The sequence below is a fragment of the Emydura macquarii genome, unplaced genomic scaffold (genome assembly GCF_026122565.2).
Source record: "Emydura macquarii macquarii isolate MOO-44397 ecotype Brisbane River unplaced genomic scaffold, CSIRO-AGI_Emac_v2 contig_3451, whole genome shotgun sequence".
Classification (NCBI taxonomy): domain Eukaryota; kingdom Metazoa; phylum Chordata; order Testudines; family Chelidae; genus Emydura; species Emydura macquarii.
Window position 1 is genome coordinate 4,869,336 of NW_027133588.1, and position 19,819 is coordinate 4,889,154.

The 19,819-nt window shown below is 41.4% G+C and overlaps 1 protein-coding gene across 4 annotated transcripts in view; it reads right to left on the minus strand.

The window, feature by feature from the left end:
• Window positions 1-19,819, minus strand: part of TLN2 (talin 2) — a 301,840-nt gene that overhangs the window by 63,127 nt on the left and 218,894 nt on the right. For all 4 annotated transcript variants that reach the window (XM_067534804.1, XM_067534801.1, XM_067534802.1 and 1 more), the window contains 6 exons: window positions 18,945-19,085; window positions 17,104-17,285; window positions 15,585-15,717; window positions 13,725-13,826; window positions 10,133-10,303; window positions 3,848-3,994 (listed from right to left, as the gene is read on the minus strand). In XM_067534804.1, coding sequence (XP_067390905.1) covers window positions 3,848-3,994; window positions 10,133-10,303; window positions 13,725-13,826; window positions 15,585-15,717; window positions 17,104-17,285; window positions 18,945-19,085 — 876 coding nt within the window. The remainder of the gene's footprint in view (window positions 1-3,847; window positions 3,995-10,132; window positions 10,304-13,724; window positions 13,827-15,584; window positions 15,718-17,103; window positions 17,286-18,944; window positions 19,086-19,819) is intronic.

Sequence of the window (19,819 nt, forward strand, 5' to 3'; positions counted from 1 at the left end):
CTGCTTTCTGCCCCGATTATGGCAGCTAGAGCCCGGTCACGGGCTGGCGGATGATGAGCGGCCCTGGTGTCTTTTATATCCTTTGCTTTTTCTCTTATAGGAGTCTCTTCGGCAGTACTCCCCAAACCCCTGTTGATGCTGAGGCTTGAAGTTCCTCCTAGAGTAAGATGGGGTATAGAGGCTGAGGGATTTGAGTGTTGCCCTCAAGTCTTTCATGCAGTGCAGTCTGGAGTGTGTCTGCTCAGCAAAAAGGGCTGTGCCATTGAAGGGGAGGTCCTGGATTGACTGCTGGACCTCTGACGGGAGACCCAAGGACTGCAGCCATGATGCCTGTCTCATAGACATGGCTGAGGCCATTGTCCTGGCTGCCAAGTCTGCTGCATCGGAAGCCACCTACAGAGATGCCCTGGCTACCTATCTCCCCTCTTCCAAGACAGCCTTGAACTCCTGCTTAGCGGAGGGGGACAATGAGTCTGAAAACTTTTCTAGTGACTGCCAGATATTGAAATGATATCTTCCCAGCAGCACCTGTTATTTGCCACCTGTAAGCTAGCCGTAGAATCAATTTTTCGACCAAACAAGTCCAGTCTTTTCGTCTCTTTATTCTTGGGGGTCGAGCTCACTTTCCCATCTGTCCCTCTCATTGGCGGCGGTGACCACTAGGGATGCTGGTGCGGGGTGAGTGTACACCAGTACATAATATTTCCTCCCTGACCTTTTGACATGAGGGGCAGGGAGGCCGGGATTTGCCACAGTGCCTTGGCTAATTTAACCACCCCTTCATGGACCGGGAGGGCCACTCTACTGTGAGCGAGGCCAGTATTCCAAAGAGCTCATCCTTTGGCTCGTTCAGCTCCTCTATTTTAAGGCCCAGGTTGGAGACGACCCTTTTTAGCAGATCCTGGTTCACTCTAAAACCATCTAGCGGTACCGCTGATGAAGGATCCGCAACTGTCTCCTCCAGTGATGATGATAGCTGAGGTGGGGGAGGGGTCTCTGCTCTGGGTGGGGTGGATTCCCCCGGGCTTGAGGCACGTGACTCCTCATGGTCAGACTGCATGTCCAGGTGCGGTGCCAAACTCCGAGGGTTGGAGGACTGCAGTACCAATGCTCCTCTCATGGAACAGGACTGCAGAATCCCCGAGGAAAACCCCCACCAGTAAGACCACAGTCCAGGCAATTGTCCCTGTGGCTACGCTCCCATTGGTGGCGCCGTAGGGAAGCCGGGTATCGGTGCCATGGTCTGCCTCATATGGATGACCTCCTCGCTGCCAGAGGAGGAGGTGTCGCTGTCTGACAGACAAGGCGGTGCTGCGTCGCAATATCTCATGGTGCCGTGCAGAGTGCACTGATGCCCGGTGGCAGGAGCCTGGTCTAACATTGTCCTGACCCGGAGAGCGTGGTCTCGACTCCGGGGACCACCTCCGCACTGGTGAATGGTGCCTCAGAAATGGGGACTGTCAGGCAGATCTGTCCCTCAATATGTTGCCTGTTAGTGCAGGTGCTGAATCTCAGTGCAGCGGCCTGCCGTCCCTTGCTGTTGGTGGCACGGGCAATGCCAGGAGATCTTTCATTGCCTGGAAAGCCTCCGGGGTCGACGGCATCACCAGGCGGTGAGGGCCTCTACCGCTACCCGGAGTCGGTGGAGGGCCCGGTACTAGGGTTGATGCTCGCAGCATTGAGGGACCCTTCTGAGGCAGGGAGGATTGGCGGCCCAACACGGGTCTTGCCTGGTCCCCCTTAGTCTTCTCTGCAGGGGATCTTCCCTGCTCCGCATGAATCTTCTTTGGCCTCTTCTTCGGTACCGGAAATGGTGAACGATGCTGAGATGAGGAAGAAGGTGCCGGAGGGCCACTGCGTGCTGAGGTCGTCGTGCTCAGTGCCGAGTCCAATCTGCGGGGCTCTGACACTGGTCTAAGTGCCGACTCCATCAGGATGGCCTAGAGATGAATATCTTGGTCTTTCTTAGTCTGTGGGTGAAAACCTTTACAGATTTTGCACATCTCACGGATGCGTACTTCCCCCAGACACTTTAAACAACTCGAATGCGGGTTGCTCCTCGGCATAGGCTTCTTACACGAAGGGCGCGGTTTAAATCCCGAGGAACAGGGCATGACACGAAACTGGGATTAACACTAACAAACTGGAACTAATTATAACCAAACTATTAACTATGTACACTAGAACAATGAATAAACCACTAGGTTTTAGCATAAGAACTTGTGAAGGCAAGAGACGTTCCAGCACCATCACCGGTGGCAAGAAGGAACTGAGAAGGAGGAGGAGCCGACAGCACCTATATGCGCACGCCGCTATTTGGGGCACTGGAGTCGGCTCCTATGGGTACCACTAGAGGAAAAGTTTTCCGGCACCGATGCATGTGGTGTGCACACACGCTTAAATTGGGAATAAACATGAGCAAGCACTCGAAGAAGAACAGAGAAATGAGACTAGTCTAAACCAAAAAGGCCATGTCGATATAATCCAAGGATTCTTGAAATTATACCTGTTAAAAACGTATGATGTGGAGCTGAAGTTAATGTACCGAAATTAGTGAGACAGATAATATGCCTAACTGGTGGACAAAATAACGAAAGGGATGAACTATGCCACCAACTTTTCCCCTTCTTGGGTTTCTTAAAAAGCGACTTTGAAAAAAACATTCTCTCTCTCTTTCTTATCCCCCAACCCACTTAACATCTCAGCTTGTCTGGTCTCATCTCATCTTCCCTGACCCCAAGACAGAAGGAACAAACCAGACTAAAGGACTTCCTTCCACGAGAAAGGCCAGCTGGCCTTGCTCTTGTTTAAGCAACTTTGTTTTCACATGTGAGTGCTGAAAGTCATCATATTATCATGACACCCAGTCCTCAGCCCACCAGTGGGAATATCTAATTACCAGCACCATAAAGCCACGCAAGATCCTATATTGCATGTCCTTCCCTTGTTGTGTTATTTTTTGTCCCACTATTTCTTTCCTCCTATCCTCTCTCTGTCTCTCTCCTGGCTTTGCATTAAATCCTGAAGTCAATCATATTGCATTCATCCCAACCAGAGAAAGGATGCAACCAAATGATGGCCTTGACCAGATAGATCATAACTTACCAGGGTCCAAAGCAGCAAGTGTTGAGGTCGACTTGCTGGCCAAAGCATACACTCATAACTAACCAGCAGTCCAGTGTTCCAGAAACATCAACCAAAGCCTATTTCACCCATCTCTTCTATCCTGTCACTCCTTCACTGTGTGTCTGTTTATTTGTTAGGAACAGGATAAGCATATGCCCTTCAGATCAGGACCGAGAGTAAAATTAACCTTTTTCTTTTCATCAAAGAAAGGTTGCTCTGAAAATAAGAGGCTCTGATATTTTGACTCCAAAAGGAGAGAGGCTTTGATAAAGTCTGACTTAGTTTATTTCGCATAATCACCCAACCACAGTTTCAGTACAAATGCTTGTTTTAATTTCTTGTTCTTTCTTGTGTTTAATCATTAAACTTTCAATCTGAATGAATGCTTTTGAGTGTTTGCCAAGTAACTGAGTAAAAGCAAGGGCTCTGTTTAAAAATCACCCCCAACCCAGCTTTTACTGTTTAATGCTGGATAGTGAAGGAGTTTATAAACACTTTTCACTCTTTAGGCCTTAAAGATCAATATCAATACACCAGGTTCCATCAGTACAGAAAGCTGAAATAACTTTGCAATGGCCATTTAAGCATACGGCTCTCTGAACTACTTCAGTGATATAATGGAATGCATATTAAATGTTAAGCAATTGTTGCCAGTGTCATCTAGAATAAACATTACTTTTCTTCTATGTAATTTGAGGTTGCTAGGTACCCTAACACTCACCTTGCTCATTGCCTCAGCTATTGAGTCTACCATACCTCCAACCATGCCCACTTCACTAGCAGCTTCATTCAATGTAACCATTATATCATCCACTGCCTCCTTCATCAGCTGAGCAGCCTCTGTGATTGCATCATGAGTATGAGATGCCTGTAGAGGGGAGAGTAGAAGACAGAGAATATAAAAGACTCCTCTGTGCAGAAATAGACATTTGGTCTGAAAATAAATGCTTGTTATGACAGCACCTGGCTGTGGTTTTAACTACAACTCTTTGAAATCTCATTTCAAGCTCAACAGGATAAAAAGACTGATTCATGATACATACCGATCTCATATGAATGAGAATGCTTTTTTAAACAAGAGCGTGCCTCACAAACTAGATATACACTAAATTCAGCATAGTTTAAAATAGAACAAGCCCTTTTCCATGACAACAGATTAAGAAAATGATCAGCACGTAAATGCAGTGGAAATAAAGGTAAAGAAAGGCAACAGAACATTTCAGTTTTAACCAAGGACTATCAGTTCAAAAAAGGCTGTGTCATAAATTGCAGCTATACTAGTTAAACTTGCTTAATCTTTACCAATTATGTATCCGAGAAAGGCAATGGAGACCTAACAGCATGGATAATTGTAAACATCTAGGACACTGAAAATTGCATTGCTCAGGCCCCTGCCATGAAGGCACTAGGGCATCTTGTCTTTCAATATAGCCTGTTTATGCCAAAAGATTTAAAAATTAGATTGAAGTGTAAGCACAAAGGAAAAATGTTTTGCACATACTACTTTTGGAAAGTGTATCGCACATATGCAACTGATAAAGCATTAGGCAGAAGTTAAGACTCTTGACAGACTCTTCAATAACCATCTTTCTTGGCACAGGTAATTAATCCAGAATTGCGTAATCAAAAACTCACATCTCATATGATTAGAGTCTACATCAACAAGCTTGTTTGCTATGCAACTGAATCATATAATCAGTGAAAGCCGAAAATCCAGGTAGAAACACTTTTTTCTTTTTTTACACAAAGAACTCAAGAAACTCGGGTATGGAAAGGAGGACATTCTTTGCTTTAATGTGGGCATTTCTAAATTTCATTTTTCTATGCATCTCCAGTGCAGAGCAGGATCATATGCTTGTCAGTCAGTTATGAATTGAAGAGAACCGGAAGTTTTAAGGCAAGATTTAAACAATGAAAGCGATTCTGGGTCATATTACATTCTGTTACATTTATATAAATGCAGAGTAATTCACAGCAGACTTTTTGCCTCACAATGTTTGAGACAGGTAAATATTTAGCATATGTGTAATGTTTTCCATCTTCAAGTATTGCTGAAGCACTGACTATATTGATCCTCTCAATATCTTGCAAGGGAGACATTACCCCAGTTTCAGAAGTGAAGCAGAGAGATTAAGTAACTGGCTCTGCATCTTAGTGGTAAAATCAAGGAAAACAGTCAAGAGTTCTTGGCTGGTTTCATAAGACTACACCTCAAACATTTTAGCTAAAATAATGACTATAAAAGCCATCCACCAGTGCAGAGATAAATGGAAAAGCCTAAAACTAGGTGTAGAGCGAGACGATGACCAATAAATAACTGTGCTTGTGGTCAGAGAAATAAGGTGGAGACATATAAGGTAACTTAAAATACAAGTTAAAAATTGCCTTCCTAATTTCAGAGATGGCTAGGGAGACACTAAAATTAATGGGAAATTTGAATTTAATACAGTCAGATATACAGCCAAGGGAAATGTGGGAAAGAATAAAGGCCATAACCAAAGATCACTCCACAGTTTCTGGTCTTAGAAGCAAATTTAAATGTTTGAGATGAGGAGACAGAGAGAGAGCGCGTGTATGAGACACACACACACACACACACACACACACACACACACACACACACGTGTGCGTGCACAAAGGATCTTTTACCAAGGAGAAATTCAGTATGAGTTTAAATTATAGCCCGGAGTTGACAGAGTGAAGACAGTCAAAATAAGGGCAAGCCTTAGGCTAGAAGGAAGGTGACCTAGAGGGATCAAAGAAATACAGAAGAGAGCTCGGGAAAAGGCTAAAGCACTCCCCATGTCCTGAAAGCAGTAAAGCCTCAACCAAATGTGAAAGAGGAGCAGTTTAAAGAGGGAGATTTCAATCCAAAAGAGGGAGGGAAGGGGATAAAAATGATTCCTTGCTCAAGGTACCCAAGGTTACTGTGATTTATAAGACTGGCCACATGGAGATCAAGTAGACTGGATGAAAAGGACCCAATTCATTTTAAATTATCTTGGTTCAACACACCTTAGGTAATGGTCAAGGCAAGACAACCAGCTTTTTAGCTCAAAAGAAACATTTCAGAGAAACTCCTTACTGGCCTCCTTCTTCAACTGTTGACAAATTTAATTGACAAATTAAGCAAATAAGAGAAATTTACTATTACATTTAATAAAACTATGTTACAACAGCTCAGCATGTTTCAGAAACAGCATTAACTGGGTTGAATGTACTTTGGACAAGGTTATTGGCAGAACTTGAAAAAGACTCAAAATTTCAACTACAAAAAATGGTTAGAACATTTCCATGATCACCTCCTTGGACCAGCTCTACTGACGACAGCACATCAGATGAATGATTTACACAACCCTTCGCTATTGTAATAGTTTAATGTATATGCTAGTGATGAGGCAGAGCAATATGCCTATTGACCAACTGCTAATACAGGGACTGAAGGGAATTGGCCATGCAACTCTTCCAGCTGAATCCACATTCATTTTTTTGTTCAGTTTGAAGTATTTTCCAGAGAGACCTGTAAATCTTGAATTTCCAACTCTCCATAGGTTATTACTGCAGCTCAAACACATTAGCTGAAGCTGGCAGAATTATCAATACCTCCTTCCAAAGCATGCATAAATGAACTGAGCTCTCATCTCCTCTTTATACATGCTCTTAACTCCTGGTAAAGCTAATGGCTCTGGTACAAATGTTTCCAGGGAAAATATAGCCCCTTCTTCCCTTCCCCCAAACAGCCCAAAGATAATGAAGCCATTTCTTTTACACAAAGGGAATAAGTTGACAAAGTTTGATTTCTGAATGCCAGCATCATAGCTCAGATGATTTGGTTAAGTCCAGTGAAGAGCTTCATGCATGTGTAGTTCAGCTTTCAACTTCCACCATTTCTCCTTGCATTTTTGCTGGAATGATCTTCCTTCCTGCGCTTCAATTATTTTTAGGAAAAGCTTTAATGACAGATACAACATCCAGGTATTGTGCACACTGAAGAGATTTAGTATCTTGCAAAGATATAAAACAATTAAAAAGACATAATAAATTTAAAGCTTAAATATCTGCCTGGCTTGAATAAACTTTCAGGCAGCAGCTCTTTTTTTATTACATTTCTTCCTCCTTGGTATTTCATTTAATTTCATAATCTTAGACTTTCACAAAGTGAAGCTTCCACTGCCTCATAATAGCACCTCTGAGAGGAGGCTTTTCAGTGATTAACAGTTTGTTTGCTAAAAGCAGACATTTGGTTTCGTGAGGTGCATGTCAGTACAAATCCAGTCCTGCCAGATGCTGACTGATTTCAAAACACAGACTGAAATCAATGGGAGTAGAAGGTTCTCAGCACATTGCAGGATCAGGTCCTAGTCCACACACCAGCTTTCCTCAGCCATTTTTCAGAAGTATCAAACAGGCTATTTGCACTATATTTACCTATTCTGAATAAAGCAGTTATTTAAATACCATAGAGGTGCTGCACTTCTTTTGAAGATGGGAGAGAAGGACTAGGAACAATTCAGATTGCATGAGCGTGGAGTGAGTGTAGTTTGGATAAAAGTGTTGAGATTAACAGCAACTGGACTCAATCAACTTCTGAAATCTCACTGATAAAACATTCTGAAAATGTACCCTTGTTTCAAGCAGGAAAGGGAATGCTCAAGAGCTTGCAGCTTTATAGTGCAAGGAAAGAAGACTTACACGTGGACAGAATGGCTCTATGGAACGGTAATGCAATAGAGACCTTTTACCTCAATGTCTCTGTTCAGAATCCAGCTCAGATTGGAAATAACCAGAATTTAACATTCAAGAGACATTTAGATGCCTCCATCAAATCATTCTGCAAGTGTCAATCCCCTCTCATGGAACAGTATCATCCAGAAAGGGTCATCTGACAGACACGGATAGTGCCATTGCCTCCAACAGACAGCGTGGTTTAGGAAACCCAAAGCCATTCTATTCCGCACTAGATTGGAAGAAAACTCCCCACACTATTGTTCACTCCAAAAGGCAAGTAACAGTGGAGCCCAGTGCCCATGAAGCAACATCGGTCCCATGAAATCTGAGAGTTCTTCCTGAAGCATGGGCAGTACAGGAACCCATGCAAGGACAAAAGTCTCGTGGCGTACAAATTCCTCTCCAGAATATGGACAGTGGAGCAAGGGAAAAAACACCTCAAAACAAAACCTGTTCCTTGCACTTGGAGAGCTCAAAAAATCCTACCAACTTCAGCTGTGTTTATTGACCATCATCACTGCCTATATGGAACCTGAACCAGAGTGCACTGAAGACCATGAGAATCCTTCTGTTGACTTCAATGAGCGTTGACTCAAACACACAGGAAACCTTTTTGCACCCGACCATCTCTAGATGGGTATTAGTGTGTTAGCCTACGTGCAAAGCAGTTTTACTTACCCAACTGCTTTCTAAATGAGATACAATTTATAATACAACAGTCTAAATCCTTCAACCCCATCACCATATGAAAGCCTCAGAGTACAAAAACAACTTAGATACACCAGTTAGGCAATCTCTCCATGGAATACTTCATAACCCATATTCAGAAAGCACTACTATAATGCAAACCCTTTCTGATGTTTGAAAGAAGCAGCTAGCTAAAGAAGGTAGCACACAACCCAATGAACAGTAGAGGCAGAAGGCTATTTTGACAAAGTTATTTTGACGAAGGACACTCTCTTGCACTTAGTACCCAGGAATCTCAAAGCTCACAAGCTCACAAGACTGACTTTTAAGGTCTTGGGCACACAGATGCTTCAGGACTCCCCCTAAGCAAAAACTACAGTAAAGAGTATTTTACTGACTATTAGAAAGGATGGACTGAACTGACCCTGTCAGGATTAAAAAATGTAATTAAGTTTTCCAGACCTGATGCTTGTATCTCCAAGTCATCCTTTCTCTCTGTCCTGTTAACCACAGAAGTACCTTCACAAAGAATGCATGGACTGTATTTTTCAGGGAACTTGTTAAGCAATACGATTTTTAAAATTATGTTTTCAACCAAAGGAAAGAGAAATAAAAAGTGCACAGTGGCAATTTGTGTCTATCCTGTCTGTATCAGCTGCTGTAAAATCAGTAGTGACATGCTGTCCTGTCAGTAACTGCAACACTGGAGAACTAGAGGCATGTTTTAGTTCATATACTGCGCAAACATTGTGATAGGCTAATCACCTCTAAATTAAGTGGACATTATATTAGGTTCTGTTACTGTGTATTCTTCATTTTCTGATCCTTTAAAAAGTACTTAGGGTTTTTTCCAAACAACAGGGGAACCGTTTTATAATCAAGTCGTTCCTTTTCTTCTACTAAAAACATAAATGAGGCAAAAACTTTGAGTTGTCAGTTCAGCTAACATTGAACGTGTGAAGGACTTATTGACTATGTGCTTTTCTAGAGGTTTTTAACATTCTGTCGTATTACAACCGCCTTGCATGACTGTCAAATACTTAGAATCCCAGCACAAAATTCTATTTGTCTGTCCTTTACCATGAGGATTATGGCAGTAATGAAATAAACTAATGAAAGTTAATGCCAGGCTAATATACACTAGAGATAAATACTTCTCTCTCTCTCTCTCTCTCACACACACACACACACACACACACACACACACACACACACACACACACACACACACACACACACACACACACACACACACACACACACTTTTAGATATCACATGCAACTAAACCTCTGTGTCCATGCTTAGAATATTAGAACATAGCATTCAGAATATAGTTTGCCCCCTAGTGATCTTAGATATTTTTCACAATTGACAGGAAAATGACTAAGACTTAAATTCTCAGGAAAACAATAAACTTACAAAAGGACTTTTCTATGGGTTTCCGTTACGAGAAAATAAAATGTCTGATAATTAAAATACAATCCTGTTGCCCACTGCTACTTTCTAGCTTTTGCTCTAACACTGCAGGATTCATTTCAGATTACTGTTTCTCTAATGACCTCTCCCAATTCAATTACACACATACTATACCTTGGGATTTCCTCCTCCTTCTTTGGCTGCATACAGCATCTGCAGGGCAGATTCTGCTAGGGTCTTTGTCTGGTCCAGTACAGTCATCTGTTGCTGATGATCTAGTATCTTTGACGCCACACCAACTGCAGCTAAAATCAGTGGTTCAAAGTAACTTGCCAGTTGCGTAACCTAAGACAGTAGAGATGGTAAAAGGCTTGTGATCCAGTTTCCGAGAGAAGAGTACATCCCTCTCAAATTAACATTAGCAAGATCTTTAGCTGTTCTCTGAGCATAATTTGAACAGCACACCTTCATAATGCTTCAGAGTTGCATAAAACATAATTCATTCTGATGTCTTGCTAAGCTATTCCATCTTCAGCTGTGAATGCTTCAATATAGCAATGCTTCCCTCTGAGATGTCTTCAACTTTGTGTGAGAGATTCTGACGTCAGATCCAATTGTTTTCAAAACTGACAAGAAAGTCAGACAGTACTTAAGGGCATAAATGAAGACAGTCTCCTCCACTACATAGGGAAGGATCTGTAATTAAACACTGGAATTTCTCATCTTTGATTGCAGACAACAGAAAACAGAGCAGAATGGTATTGCACCTGGAATTTCAGAAGAGATTTCTGATCTGAAATTGATCTCAGATAGACAATCTGTCTTATAAACCCTTCTGACAGTTACTGGCTCTATGAAGGAACAAACAAATTTCTCTGAAAGCCTCATATAAGGTCTTATTCCAGTGAAGACCTGAATGATTCAGAAACATTTTTTAAGATAACTATATTTTCCTGAAGGGCTAATGTTGCTTAAGAATATAGTCTGTTATTCTACCAGGAATAAAGTAGGTCCATAAGATACTTTTGAACGGACCCCAAAATCTTTTTGTTTACTTATTATTATCATTCTTGTTATTTTGTATTATTATTTTCTCTGGAGTCTGGACCTTGACTATACCTTGACCAAGAAATTTGGACCTTGACAAAAAATAATTGACCTGATCTAGAACATAGCAGACAGTTCTACATACCACAGAAATGGAACAAAGTTTAAATGAAAGTAACTCTCAGAAGACCTATTACAGTGATTAAGTTTCTGCAATGACTGGCTCAGGAGGAAAAATCAGTAGTACATAAAAACATAACAATGTAACTAAAAAGATGTTTAAGTCTAATTCAATAAAATGTTGACTAAATGGATAATGGTCAACAAATATTTGAAGGCTGGAAACAGCCAAGTAATTCCTTTTCCTTATTTTGCTTACAAAACAAAAACAAGAGGATGAAACAGGAAAGTTATCAAGAGACTTTCTAAATGCGAGGTTTATTCAACTGTGATACAGTCTTCCAAAGGAAGCAGTGGAAACCATAACATCTAGGTAAATTTAAAACAGTGGGCATTCCCACATAGGGGATATTGGTTCTCAAACTGAGGGTCACAATCCAGTGGTTATGTGGGGTTCGTGAGCTGTGAGCCTGGAGCGCCACCACCTGCATGGCTGCGAACGCTGAGCACGGCCAGGCTGTGAGCCTGCCCTGCTTCCTCCCATCGGAGGAGGATGGGGTGGTTAGGGAGCAAGTGGTGACATACAGGTAGATACTGCTCACATCCCACAATGTTCCTCCACGCCCCCTTAGGGGCTGCTGCTCTCTGCCCTCCCCTTACGCAGCCCACATGGGGAAGGTGACCTGGATGCAGGAAGCCCTGACATTGCTCCTCGCTTCCCCCCCTCTTGGCTCCCTAGGAGTGCACCGAGGAGCAGCATTCGAAGGGGGAGTGAGCGGCAATACCAGCCACTCCGTGCATGCAGGTCAGTTTCCCCAGGTGGGCGCAGGAGGGGATGTGCAGAGGTTAGAGGCAAAGGGAGCACAGTGTAGGAGTGAGAGGCGAAGGGGGAGTGAGGAGCCCACAGGGGTTAGGGACAACTGAGGGTTGCACTCAGAGGTTTGCTGTGTGAAAGGGGTCACCATTACAAAAAGTTTGAGAACCATGGGAATAGCCTGTTTATTTGGTATATGAAGAACCACCATGCATGGACAAGAGAATGCAGATGACTATTTAAACACCACTCATCTTTTCCATTTAGAATTTGAGATATTATGAGCCAAAGACAACACTAATCTAAGCACAATATCCAAAGTTGCTAGCAACCAAGGCGATATCAAAGACACAGGAACCAAAAGCCTCAGAAGTTATTTAATGATTATCCAAAACTGAACAGATAGCGAGTGGATACAACTCAAGTGTTCAGAAAAACCTAGCACATGAAGACAAAAATAAAAGAAATAATTCTTTGCTCCTATCATATGAAATGTATTGACATAGAAAATTACATTTATTGTTCTCAAAAGTAAATATATTCCGGTATATGATAATAAATCATTTCTGAGAAACTGCTAAAATCCAGGATGCATAACTTTATTAGGTGGTATTGGTGTTTTCTTATGCTTAATATGACGAACTAAAGCCCCATGAAGAACAACAGGTTTTGTACATTACAATGCACATCTCTTGTAGTAAGTGTAACACAGTTTGAGTGTGTGCATCTCCATAGCCTTGCCGTTTTGGAGACAACATTCAGTAGCAAATCTTCACTGGAACCATGGGCCTGAGCCATGTTTCTTTTACTGTTAAATACGTTTGGTAATCTTTAAATTGATACAAATTGTACGGACCTGTCAGTAACTCACCCATGGTTGGACTTCTAAAGGAAAATTCGGCAGGCCATCAGAATTTAAAAGGGTCAGCTACCGAAGCTTGAAAATCGGGTGCACAACAACATGTCCTTTTTAGCTCTTAGGGTTTTTATAATGTACATCAGTATTGATATTTTCACAGTGATTAGCACTGTTGAGCTTTTACTAGTTATGTCAAAGACCCATTTAACTCCTCCTCCTCTCATTGTGGATTGACATACCACCTTTTAATGACTCCACAAGGAGTTAAGTACCTGCCAAGGACCAGCATATTTGATGCATTAATCTAAAAATAAACATTTTTGCAGTTAAGCAAGTATTAATGCAATAGGCAGGTCTTCAACTTGTAATTATATATTTTTAATAAGTCATAAAACACCTAGTTATATGCTAAACAGGAAAAGCACTCAATACCCATAGCATTAGGGATATAAACAAAGTAGACATTTTAAAAAGCAACTTGAAAATCCAAAATGAAAAATTGCAAAAGGATATTTGTTTATGAAATAGCTACTTAGAATAGCACTTAAACTTGTACAAAACCCCAAACATTCAGAACTAACGCCAAAGCTCAGTCCTCAGTTCGCCCTCACGTGGCCAGGAATTTAAGTTACTACGGCCCTGAATCAGAGTAGCTCAAACACAGAGAGCAATTTTGCATATCCTGCACTAAGTAATACTTAGACAAATAGGTTCGCACAATTTTTTCCTCCAATCTAAATTTTTTGCCTTCAGGAGTCCAGGATCTTTCCCCCTCCCCATATTTCCTTGTGCTTTTTTAATGTAGTGTGAATAAGCTTGCAACACATTCTAGCATCTACCTCCGTCTCATTACTGACACACAGACAATTCCCTCCATGCTAAGCATTCGGGACTTTAGAAATGACATTAAATACAAGACGAAGTACCTTGTGTCCCAGCTGTGCTGCCTCTCCCCGAGCTGCTGTTGCTATGGGATCGATAAGGTGTCCAATTTCCTGAACAACTGATGTCAGCTGCTCCTGTAAAGCCTAACAAAAAGAGAACCTGTCAGTCCTTTCTACAGCAATTCATTCACTGAGCCACGCCATTTCACAAGATACCCTCAATACCAGCTGAACTGCAAAGAACTCTGTCGAAACACATGCAGCAGCATAAGGAGCAGATGCAAACTAGTCAATTTTATTTACATGCTTGTCCATTTCTCCACATTTGTCCTCCCTGATTGCAGGGCGCCCTGACATCGGCTGTTTGCTGCACACACTCGTGAGGCAAACCTAGAAAAAACTCCTTCCAGCTTTGGCTCACAGTGCCCCTGCCTGCATTTGCTTCTAGCTCCAATGGTAACATGACAAGTGATGCTATTGTTGCCTCTGGTTTAATGTCATTAGACTGCTCAGAAAAATCACCAGGACTGCTGATCTAAACATGAATCAGCACTTTCAAGGCAACAGTACAGCACAAAGAGGAAAGTTTGAATTGTGGAGTCCAAAGCTAGCAGCAGAAATACACGGATATGAAAGGGAACAGAAAAATATGTCATCTGCAAGTAGGAGATGTGGACTGATCTCCAAAACACAGCATTGGAGACATAAGGATAAAGAAGGGCATGGCGTTAGCAATACCAACACTAGAACTAATTCCTTCTAGTTCAAAGGCAGTTAAATGCCTTGGCAGCCAGGATTTAGCTGCAAAAAACGAGAAATGAAACGGCATCTTTATGTCTTGCTTTATGTACATATTGCTTTAAATAAGGCTTGGTAGCTTACGAAGTGCTCATTCCAACTTTTCACACTACTAGCAAGGTGCAAAACAGGATGGATATTTTTAAGAGGAGGAATGAAGTTGTTCTTTAAAAACCTTGTGTTAACTTTATGCACTTTTATTTCACATTCCAGGAAGACTGAAGTTTTAGTGGAGTGTCTAGCACTGCTGCTTAGCTTGAAAATAAACCACCACTTACATGCACAGTGCAAGAAGGCAAATGTAAGAGAGAAGAGTTCAATACCAAATGAGTCTATTCCAAGCTCACTACAGTTGGAAACAAATGTCACGTTTGTGTGTGTCGGAGAAGGGGCAGTGATACCTTATATTATTAATGAGGATCTTTATTTAAAATACAAAATTTATCACTCATTCGAATGCTTAATACATGCCATGAGTAACTGTTAGTAGCTTCTCTTTCATGAATATATTGAACATTTGCAGTGTGGAATTCTTAGCCTGGGACTGTGCTATCTGCTTTCCAATTTATTGAATTACAGCATTTGATCAATGTATGATATGTTTGTATTAAGGCACGAAAACAAATATGCAAAAATGATGCCCCTCAGGCCTGCTCTGATGAGCTGCTAAATTGCATCTAGTCATCCACCCTTAACAAAACACTCATTTCCTCTGCATTTCTGGTTCCCTTGCTTTTTCCCATTTTACAATCTTATCTACAATTTAAGTAGGCTCCATTCCCCAATATGCAAATATCAATGTCACCCCAATTTTATTTTGCCTCAATACCTTCCCTTTCATGGAGCCTTATTAACACCACCCCCACCACCCCAGATTACGCCCGAAATCAGCCCCCCCCAGGAGCAGATTTGAAAATACATAAGCAACACATATTAGAAAAATCTGCAGATTTGCCACAGGAACCTTCTACTGGGAATATTTCTCCTTTGAGAGCAGTCTGTGCTGCCTCCTATTTCCAATACTTTTCCTTCTGATATGAAGAAAAGCAAAAAAGACAAGTAGGCGTGCTTAACTTTACTCAGTTATAGCGCAATCTGCCTTACCTCGACTGAGATGTCATCCCTTGTGGCCAAGTTCTGACTGATTGCTGCCAGGGAAGCCTGCTCAATATCTCGAACACATCTATTGATTCCATCAATAGAGTAATCACATTCTCTCTGGCCTGGGGCTTTGTCCCTGAAACAAAGAGGATATGGTAATCGAAGGATGAAGGCGGTCCTCATTCATTAATTCACACACAAAAGTATTTCATTAATAGACAATATATGGGGCAAGTGGGATAGCAAGGAAGAGAACTAGGTTTGTTGTACCAAGAGGGGTTTGATACGCATAACAGATGAGATATTTTGTGGCAAATAAGTCCTAGGGACTTGGCAAGAGAAGGGAGCAGAACCATGATACTCTCCCACGTGAATAAGGAGCTGCACTAGCCACCTCAGAAAGAAATCCTCCTAAGGTGGCCATGGCAGAGGACTTGAGCGGTGAAAAAGCAGGGCTAAAGGAGCAACTGAGACAGATGAACAAAGCCTCCCAGCTTCTATTGAATGCAGGGGAGAAATCAGTAAATAGCCCCAAGAAGAACTCCTTGGGTATTAGGTATGTTTTACTCTTAAATGCAAATACATTTTAATGAAAATTAATCTTTGGGGACTTGAAGCTAGACTGGCAGTTTGTTGTTGCAGTATAAAATCATGAAAGGACAATATTATCTTAGATGCAAATACACAGCTGTCAACATACTATTTAGTCACTCGGATCCGCTGCGAGTTAAAATACATAACGTAATCCCTCTTTTCATGTGTGTTTAAGTTTGCATACAAAAAAGATTAAGTGATTCTTCTAAAATTAAGGCACATGTGTGTACACACATGCAACAGCAACCTTATAAAGTAAACTGAAAAAAAATGTAGCAGAGAACAAGAACTCAACTTATTATGGCCCTGATATAGCTAAGCTCTTCTTCAGCATGTGATTTGCTGAATCAGAACCATAGACATCCCATTTGATCTGCTTTGAAATTATTGTCAATGTGTTCAGACTGTTTTCCATATTCGGAACACTGCTAAGTAGTTTTAAATATGCTCCCATTTACGTAGGCCCTATAATATTTTCTGCTCTATTTGCTTTAAAACCAATAAAAGAAGGAACTTGGCAAAAATCCCACTTTCCAGAGCTGTGCAGTCATCGATGATGATTATGCACAAAGAATAAACAGTGAGACCTTGTGCACCACAGAACCCAAATCAATATTTGTCAAATAGACAAAAGGCACAAGGTGCTAAGGAATTAAATGTAATTGTCAAACTTCTAAGAATGAATCAAACAACGGCGGGCAATAGAGAAACATTAACTCTCTTACCACAGCAGCTCCCTAAGACATGAAACATTTGCGGTATGGCAAGCAAATAATGTGCAAATCCCTTTACATGGTTTTCATAGGTGAAGTGACAATGGTAGCACTGGCCATTAGGTACTACCATTTTATTCCACATTATTGGATAAGGTTGTTGCGTTATGGCTTGAGAGTGGCAGTCAAAAAATAGTTATGACAGAAAATATTACCTAATAGAGGTGATGAGACTCTTAATTGAATCTGAAACTGTGTGCGAATGTCCAGCGAGTACAGACCATGTAGGTGGGTCTTTTGGATTGATGGCCAGTGAACGAGCAGTTTTGATCAATAAAGATGAGCTCTCCAACATTGTCTTGGCAGAAATCAGAATTGGCTCTTGTGCTCGTGTTCCCTGTGATCAAGAGAGCAGCAAGACACATGCACAAAAAACAAAATTAGACTTTTCTTCAAAATAAGCGGCAAATGCTCGGACTCGCCTGCATGCTAACAAAGACATACTGAGGAAGTACTAGCAGGAAATGCAGAATATTTTAAGTCATCCTCAGAGCTTGTCAACTCATTTTGCTCCCAAAGAACTGGTTTTATTCATGGCATGAATAAATTATCAAGAATTGCACTATCATGTAATATTATATGGGGAGAAGTCACTGCAGTAAATTCATTGAAGAAAGCAAAAAAAAAAAAAAAAAATCTAGCTAATTTTATCTTTGCCGTATTTAGGCACACAGCTTTCAGATTAGCAGAAGGGATATGCTCAAGTGAAAGAGTAGAGGCCCGAAACTCCTGCCCAAATGCAGAACTGATGGGTATAATTTAGCAGCATTATTGCCAGGTGCAACAATTATGAGATGTAGGCGAACAGGTTTTCTCAGAGGGTTAGTTAAATATGGATCAAAATACTGTAACTGGGTTACAATATTTGCACCTAATATACTACCTGGATGCCAGAAAGCTAGAACATCAACTACAACAGGCCTGGAGGGGACAGGCACCAAGCCTATGAATTACATTAAGTCCCGCAACTTATGGAGCCAGACAGACACAGTCCTCTGCTTCTGGTATCTCCAGCTTGGGATAAGGCCATTGAAAGCAGGAGTCAGCAGTTTGCAAGTCAACTCAAACATGTCTGCAAGCTATATAACCTCTGTTACAACGGGATTTTATAGTTTTGAATGATTTTTAGTCTCCTCAAACATCCCTGAATTTCCAACCTGCACGTTAAATGGTTTTGTTTTGTGAAACCTAACTCCCCACAAAAAGCTACTTCTTGCCAACACAAATTCCCACCACTTGCTGCAAAGAGGAAGCAAGCGGAGCTCAAGACTTTGGACAACCGTCACCTAAGCCATTCAGTGTATTCTAGTGATAATTTCATTTAAATTGTAATGCTGCCTTTGAAACATGGCAGGTTTATGACACTACCAGATGGCAAGAACCAGCGGACATAATGTGCAAGCACCACGTCACGAGCTAGTAACAAGAGACCAACGTGTTACTGCTGAAATCACAAGGCTTGTTTTGTTTGTGCGAAATTCCAGGTCAGTGGTTAACTGAAAGAAAGCACAGCCTCCAAGAGGTCCATACGAAGGAACTCAAGGAATGCCGCCTGGCAGATTAGATCAGCCCCTCAGCTAGGCAGAGATATTAAACAGGAAGGTGCTCTTGTCACAGTGTATCAGCTGTACAGGGAATGTGGGAAAAACTATGCTTCATGTATCTGTGCTGCAAGCAATTCTCAAGGGAAAAGAAGGAATCCTGAACACAGGACTGGCCAAGGGAAAAAAATTATCCACTTCTTCGGTCTTCTTTGGTTGACAGTTACTTGTTACTTAAGTCCACATATATTTTGTTCCTGATTTGGGATCATAGCCCCTGATCCTGAAATGAGTTGTGTGTGCCCAGATGGAACTCACATGTAGGATCAGATTCGTCCAAGGTTTTCTTGGTTACAAAAGTTTAACTCTACATTTTAACTTTAATAATGAGGCTATCTTGAGGGATGACACATCACATGGTTACTCTGTGATTCAATATCCAACTCTCTTCCTACCTCCATGCTGATCTGGGCTGGTATACTGACAAACTCTGGATTGGAAGCAAATGCTGTCAGATTTTCCACAGCTTCAATCAAAGGTGCAGTTGCAATTCTACACTTGTTGCGGTTATCTTCAGAGAAATCACCATCCAGGGCCTGACAAAGAATGTGGCAATTAGTCTCTGGTGTGCAAGAGACCCTTTGGAAAGGCTCAGAAGGGTCACATACTGAAGGAAGACTGTTTAATTCACTGTAACCTGCAAAATATTCATAACATTTGAGATTTGCAAATCGATTTGAAAGTTCCTTCAGACACAAGGCTGACCTTTGATTTAACATTTTAGAAAAAAAGGAATGAAATTCAACGCAGTCTGTTTCTTCACTTTACTTGTGTGATTATTGACCCCAAACCCAAAGCAGCTCTGCTGCTATGGAGGACGGGAAAAAAGCTTAGAATAATTGCACTCTGATGACTTCCCATAAATCACGTTTTAATACCTCAAGTCCACAGAGGTGGAAGATGCTAAAAAGTTGATCCTTTTCTTGGAACCTAAAACCTCTAAACCAGACATTCGTCTTCATAGATGTTATTGACTCATTTTCACATAAGTGAACTCATCTCCTTCATAATCTCTCAGGAAATAGCTCAACATGAAAGCAGCTTCAATGTAAAATCAGAACAGAGTTGAGTCCTCTGAATACAGCTGTTTTACAAGAATTTTAGCAACAGGCCAGCTAATGTCTTACGGAGGGATTCAGATTTCTAGGTTCCTCACAAGCTTCATTCCTTCTCACAAGAAGAGAAACCGCTTCCTAACAGAACTCAGAGCAGTATTTAGAAAACAAATGGCCAACGTTTAACAAAAGTTAACTATTGTTTTTTACTGTAC